The following is a 7164-nucleotide window of genomic DNA, read 5'->3' as shown; positions in this document are numbered from 1 at the left end:
TTTTCACTGATGGCACTAAGCACGTTGTCATTCTCCCTAACATTAATTAATTCTTGAAAAAGTTTCATAATGACTAATTAACACAACAAACATTTTGCATTAGTTAATGGGCCCTTTTTTGGGAAAGTTCCTTCACAACAAACTTGTCAAGGTTTGTAGAATTGAAAGAAAGTGATCCAAAGTACCTTAGAGACATTTCCTTGAGTTTTATCAATGCAGGAAACGATACAACATCAACTAACATTTTCTGCTTTCTTCATAAACTTTGCAAGCGCCCTCGTCTACGGGAGAAAATTGCACAATAAATTAGAAGGCAACAAATGTTGAAGTTTCGAAAAGATGCAGTACCTACATACCTCACTGAATCAAGAAATTTGCTTTTCAAAATACTCTTTTATTTGAAATTAGAACAAAGGATCAAATACTATATAATTGCTCTTATATATTTTTAATTAAAATTCATTTTATTTGAAAACTCTCTTTTAGTCCTATAACAATCCATGTTTAATATCATAAAAAAAAAATACTATTTAAGAATTAAATTTATAAATAATCACATAAATCTGGTGAATGTTATAGATTTCTAATGATATTATTCTAATTATCCAAAATTTCCGGTCTTTTTAAATTATTAGCAATTGAATTTTGTTATAATATTTTAAGAGATGGAAAAATTAACTTAAGTTAAAAATTACATTATCATTTTATAAAAAATAGCTTGAAGATAATTTTAAAGATATTTAGTATAAAAGATAATAAAATTATTATTATTATTATTATAGATATAGATATATAAATGATTGGTGATTGAATTTCTCTATAAAAAAACCACTGTTTTCCTATTTATGTGTTATTATCAGTGTTGCATCGCGTGTGGTGGTGGACTAAGCACACCAATACGTAGAAAAGAAAAGACAAGGACAACATCGTAAGAGTAACTTCTAAAGAACCAAAGGAAACGCCGGCACTGGCATGACTCTCTCTCCTCCTGCTGTTGCTAATGCTTCCTCACACCTTGGTTTGACTGCTCCCACTGTAGGGTAGGTTCTCTATCTCTTCTTCTCCTTACAGTTTCTTGACAATAATCACAATCCTCTTATAATTTTTCACTAACCCACCTAACTCCTATCACCATCATGGCTCCGTATGGGTGCAAATAAATCAAATCCACCTTTTTCCTCTCATTTCTTTTTCACCTTCTTCCTTTAATTAGAGCTGATTTTCCAGCTAGATTACCGATTTTGCAGCAACAAAGTCAACCTTTGTTTCAAATTCTTGTAGGACTTGACATCGATACTCACATCAAATGCCCTTTGGGGCGGTGGATCTCCTCTGACCATGGTTTTTGTATGAAATTCTGGATGTTATCCTAATAGTAAGCTGTTTTTCATTTTGTCCCTGGTCTTCCTTGTTGGTAATTGCAGTTTGGATACAAGTCTATTGGCTCTCACGCGCCGCAACTGTGCATCTGATTAATTTTGTGTTATATTATTTGATTGACCTGAAAAAAACGTATTGTAGAGAATTATGGGTATTGATTATTTTTGTGATTAAGGATTAAAAAAATCATTTTTTTGAGGTACAGTATACGTAATGGTTCTTTGATGTTGGTAATTGCATTGTGGTTACAAGTCTCCAGGCTTTCACGCATCACAAGTGTTCCTCTCATTAATTTTCTTATTGGTGTATTTGATTGGAGTGAAGTAAATGTGTGGAGAGTTACGGGAATTTGTCACTTTGTGATTAAGGATTAAAGTGGTCAAATTTTTTTTTGGTGGCGGGGATACGTTATACTTGTAACTTTGTTTAACAAATATGATGGAGGGAGGAACAATAGCATGTTAAGGGAGCTTGATTGTTTCCCCTGTTTCCACCTTTATGATTTTGATCTCTGCGTGAAGGTTTCATGTTAGGGTTCTAATGCTCCTCGAATGGTTTCATGTTAGGTTTATTACTGTTTAGTGCAAGTCAGGATAAATGGAGAAAAAAGTTCATTTATAGTTAATGCTACGAGAGTTTGAATATTTGATAAAGTAGTATTATAGTTTTGTTCCAGTCTCTTGAAGTTCATATCTCACGTATTCTCTTGTTTCTCTTATCTGTTTTCTTTGCAATTGAGATAGTCTTATTTTTTGAATATTTTAGATGTTTTTTTTATCATTTTTCTAAATTTTCTTTGATGTTTCTTTTTTCTCTTGTTCCATGTTTTATACTTCCTTTGAACTTTTCCAGTTCTGTTAGAACCATGTTGGTGTAGAGGCTTCTGATTTGGCATGTTTGTTTTGCCTTCTAGTCTCCTTTCATAAACAATTCCTTTTGTGTCGTGGCCAATAAATGTATAAAAATCCTCTCTATAATCTGTCAAGTCTGTATCCTCATTCTTGTTCTGTCACAACCACAACGTCCTCTTTTGATGCTATATACTTGTCTCTCCTCCATACAATTCCTTTTTTTGCAGCAATTTCTTGGTATGTTTCAACAGGTTTTAGCTTAATGTCGCAGGAGAGGGATAGAATTGCTATGGAACTCATTCGTATATGTTTGAGTTAAAAAAATTTGTAGCCAAACTTAAATGGAGCTTACTATCTTAAATCCTATGCCTGAATCACTCTGGTAAAAATATGGAATCCTTTCAATTCAAAATTTCATTCTCATCATAACTGAACAGTCAAAATAAAGGTTAGCGTAATATGCTTTAGAAAAGAATTACACACATTGTGTCTGATGCCCCCTGTAGCAATTGAACGTACCCTGTATTTTTCTTTTCAGAATGTGCATCTAATTGTGTGTATTATCTGTTTCATAGAAATTAATAGTATCTGTTGACACTCTTCAGGATTTGGATCACAGAATGAAATGTATCAATCTATCGGTTGTGTAAATTAAATTTTCCTCATCTACGGGCTAATATCTCTGTTCAATTTGTTACTCTCTTGTTTTTACCTAGTTATCTTGTTTTGTTTCATTTTTGGATAACAACAATCATGAAATATGTTTTTACCCCAGGAAGATGCGTGATTTCTCCATCATTGATGGTTTTGTGGAGATAAGTGAATGCATGGCAGAGATGACCAAATACGTGGCAAATGAACCATCTGTTGGGCTTTTCTTTATCCAACAGCATGCCCAAAATGCAGTACCTAATGTCATCGAAGTTAAGAAAAATGTTGTTGAGAAATCCCATGAAACAACTTTGCAAACCGAAGATTTGGAGGACTCTGTCACGGTGGTTCGATCAATGAAAGAGCATGGATTTCCCATAGCTGATAAGATGATTGGAGAGATTAAGAAATCTCTGAATATTATAGAAACAAAACAGCCGAAGAGAGGGTTGATTAGTCCACTGTCACGTTCTCGTTCAGAAAGAGCTAGTTTTGATACTCACGAGGGAAACAAAAACAGAAATAACTATTTTTCAAATGTTTTGATGTCAGCAAAACAGAAGGCTAGCAGCTTCAAGTGGCGACAACATGATGCTAGTGGATCAATAGATTCCATGGATGAAAAACCGCATATTTACCCTAATTTGCCATTGTCAGTCTCATCAGGAAGCATTTCTTCATCTTTTTGGGCTGCCAAAACTGAAGAGTTGCCTGTAGCAAGCCAGGGTGAAGATGAGTCTCAACATGAAGAGCATGATGCAAGTGATATCAGCATTAATTTATTATCAGTATCATCAGATATATATGAAGACTTCAAAGCTTGTAAAGAAGCTAAACTAGAGGAGTGGCTAGATGGAACTGGAACCCTTGATGATAATTGCGGTACAGGTGGTGAGAAAAGCTCTTAGCTCGGCTACACTCCAATAAAATGCTTCAGCTCTTAAAGGCTGTTGTGAAATTTCAACCATCTCTAAATATTGTCTATAAATAAAATGATTTTTGTTATGCTGTAGAGTTGTTCTTTAAAGTTTAAACAAGCATGATACACATGATTTGGTCAGGTATGAATTTTCATTTCCTCTACCTTGGGAATTTCAACATTTAATATGTCAACCGAGGTAAAAGAAGCTTCATGAATGGTAAATACTGCTAGATTTGTTCAGTGCATAATTCATTGAAGGTTGAGTTTTATAATGGCATGACAGATGCTTCTATAAAAATAATGGTTGATTATCAACCTAAAGAGAATGAATAATAGAATGGTGAAGAATATCAGAGGACTTTACCTCATTCCTGTATATGATAGGGAGGACTTCAAGAAAAGTTGGGAATGTAGGGTGATGTATTTGTAAGATGCATTTTGAAATCAACAAAGTAACATTTTCATGATTGCTGTTCTTGCACTTGGGGATACTAATGTTCAATTGCAAGGCTATCTTTTTGTTTTATTTTTGTTTCTCCCTGGTCAAAGTGCCACTGAGGACTACTGAATTAAAATGCATGTGTTTGACTATCACTGAGTGAAGTAAAGAAAGCTGTAAAATCAACACAGCACTACACATGGCCAGCAATGTCCTTTCTTAATAATATCACTGTGTGTTTAGTGCTTTTGGTTTGAAGGAATTAGCAACACATATAATTGAAATACATAGCATTGATATTTTTAATGAGTAGATAGAAGAAAAGGGAAGTCATAGAGGAATCATGCAAAAATGGAGTGGTTGCTTTTAAAATTCACTACTGGTAAGGTAGAAACAAGCATTACAATGAATCTCAGCCTGTGCTTTCGTACAGTAGCATAAATGAATGTCGAGAATCTTATAAAATTATGTTTTTTATTTTGAGTTCTTGGTGTCCCATGAAAAATGCAGAGGATAATTTATTTTTATAGAAAATTTATAATATTTTACAATAAATAATATGTTGTTTGGATATAAATTTCAAAGAACTTATATTTTTTAAACTTGTGATGATAATTTGATTATTTTAAACTAAAGAATTTTAAATTTTACTTTATTCTTTTTAATTCTCTTTTTTCTTTATATTTTCTGTTTGACTTAGATATAAATTTAGTGAAGATTGAAGTATTTTTTACACAGTACAATTTTTTATTGATATTGACAATTTTTTTATGTTAAAAGTGAATCGTAATTATTTTTTTAATTAATATTAATAATATTTGTTTTCAATATATATGATTACTATTTTTAGGTGTCGTTTGAATTTTTTTATTGATATTAAACACGTTTTTTTTAAGTCAGTGTGGGTTGTTTTTAGTTGACATCACTTAATTTTTTTTTCTACACATATTGTTTAACTTATGTTTTTATTCATCTTATTTGCTTATTGTTTTATTATGTAGATTCGATTAATTTCTAAGGGTAGGTAGTCGAATACTTCTTGCTTTGATTCATCTATTTTCTATTTCTCAATACTAATTTAATTGATGAATATTTGTGAAAGGTTCTTAGTTTTGTTTTAACGTTAGAATAATAAATATGTAATTAATGTATAACCTACTATTTTATCTTCAATTTCTATGTATAAAATTTGTAATAAGTTTGTATTATTGTTGATCTAATTACAATTTAAATTTCATTCATTTTAATTATGAGTTTAATCATTACAGTTTTATGTTTTAAATCGTTCTTTTAGAAATGCAAATTTGTCGCTTAATTAATATGATAAAATATCACATTTGATTAATCGATGAGTTGACCATTCAGTCGGTTATTGATCATAAGAGACATATCGTGCACAAACTCGAAAAGTTTGAGCATCATCGAAGATTTGTGAAAGGGGTTAATGCTTTGGTCGTTTGATGCTCTACGACAGTAGTCACCCACTTTTATAAATAGGGGAAGGGTTGGATGATCATTTTTACCTCTTTTTTTTTCTTTTGTTGCTTCTCTTTTATTGTTTGATTTCCGGTTTAAGGTAATAATGACAACCGTTCATCTTTCTTCGTTTGAAAAGTCTTCTAGTCAGGATGGTTGGGAGTATGTTGATGATGTGTTGTTGACGACGACGTCATCATTCAGGTATAAGCATGATAGCCAAGAATCAACAAGTTTAGATTCGGTCAACAGTGTAACCACATGTGTGCATATTGAGGAAACAAATAAGGGCAAAGCTTCTCACGATGTTATTGAAGAGCAATCGTCATTGATTGTATTGATGAAGGGGATGAATTGAATCTTCCAATCATCTTGAGTTACGAATATGTACCCCTTGAGATTTGTGATTATGCGAATCATTTATGTTGAGGTAAAGAATTGTATGAATGAGTCGAGTAATCTTATGTGCTTGACAATAATGTTGACGGTAAAGTTCTCAATTTATGAGTTTGTACGGAAAATGAGCATATGTGTCATGGTGAATACTTATCAAAAGTTTTTCGATGATAAAGTTAATTAGGTCTAAAGATCAAGATAATGATTGTGTAATTAATGCATATCCTACTATCTTATCTTAAATATTTGTTTATAGTTTTTGTGATAAATTTTTTATTATTATTGACTAATTGTGATCCAAATTTCACTAATCTTAATTAGGGTTTTTTAAGAAATGTCATATATCAGTCACTTAGTTAATACGATAAAATATCACTTTTAGCTTCCTGAAAGGTTTATCATTCAATCAATTCGGATGGGACATTCTGTACACATACCTTTATTGTAAAATTAAATTTGTAATTAAAATCTTAAGAGTCGGGAATAAAATAAATGAGATAATTTTGGAGTTAGTTGGCTTATTGATTATGACAAAAATGAACGTAATGCTTGCATGTATCAATATCACGGATTCAACACCCTTCAATTGAAGGGTACCCTGCCCAAGTAGACTTAGTACATTGTTGGTTGGTTGAGTACATAGGTCACGAGCCATAAAATCTTTTGCAGAATCTTCTCATTTTTTCTAAAATAATTATATCTTTGCAGTAATTCCTTTTATGCCCATTTTACATTTTACATTATAAATGTAGTATCAAAATTCTCACTCCAAATATTTAATACAATAAAAAATAATTATTAATAGTTTTAAATGTAGCACCTTTAATTTCATTTGAGATTAGGATGACAAAAAAATTCACGTCAGCGGATATCGGCAGTTAAAATTCGTGACGGATAGTTGATACCCGTGGAGATTTATTATTCGTTGGTTGCGATTTTTAATACTTGTTTATAAATGGGTCAGGTATGAGTATTATACTATCCGTAAAAAAATTTTATTTTTATTTTATTAAGTTAAATTTAATTAAAATCAACATTAATTTATATTT

General features: G+C 31.5%; 1 protein-coding gene across 4 annotated transcripts; it reads left to right on the top strand.

Annotated features, from left to right (window-relative positions):
• The first annotated feature begins 849 nt into the window (after positions 1-849).
• LOC108324027 (uncharacterized) lies at positions 850-4067 on the top strand. Of its 4 annotated transcripts, none has more exons than XM_017556813.2 (3): positions 901-1040; positions 1282-1375; positions 3011-4067. In XM_017556813.2, the coding sequence occupies exon 3, from the start codon at positions 3011-3013 to the stop codon at positions 3788-3790; it is 780 nt and encodes a 259-aa protein (XP_017412302.1). In that variant the 5' UTR covers positions 901-1040; positions 1282-1375; the 3' UTR covers positions 3791-4067. The 4 variants fall into 4 exon arrangements, with proteins under 4 accessions (XP_017412299.1, XP_017412303.1, XP_017412302.1 ...); XM_017556812.2 differs by having other exon boundaries at positions 3007-4067; XM_017556810.2 differs by lacking the exon at positions 1282-1375 and having other exon boundaries at positions 850-1040; positions 3007-4067.
• The last annotated feature ends 3097 nt before the right edge of the window (positions 4068-7164 follow it).

This window comes from Vigna angularis, chromosome 3 (assembly GCF_016808095.1).
Source record: "Vigna angularis cultivar LongXiaoDou No.4 chromosome 3, ASM1680809v1, whole genome shotgun sequence".
NCBI classification, from domain to species: Eukaryota; Viridiplantae; Streptophyta; class Magnoliopsida; order Fabales; family Fabaceae; genus Vigna; species Vigna angularis.
The sequence above is the reverse complement of the archived record's forward strand: the minus strand, read 5'-3'. Positions and strand labels throughout refer to the sequence as shown.

Coding starts and splice junctions, on each gene's coding strand:
- LOC108324027 (XM_017556810.2), top strand. CDS start 973: ATGACTCTCTCTCCTCCTGCTGTTGCTAATGCTTCCTCACACCTTGGT. Junction 1,041..3,006: donor TTGACTGCTCCCACTGTAGG/GTAGGTTCTCTA, acceptor TTTTTACCCCAG/GAAGATGCGTGATTTCTCCA.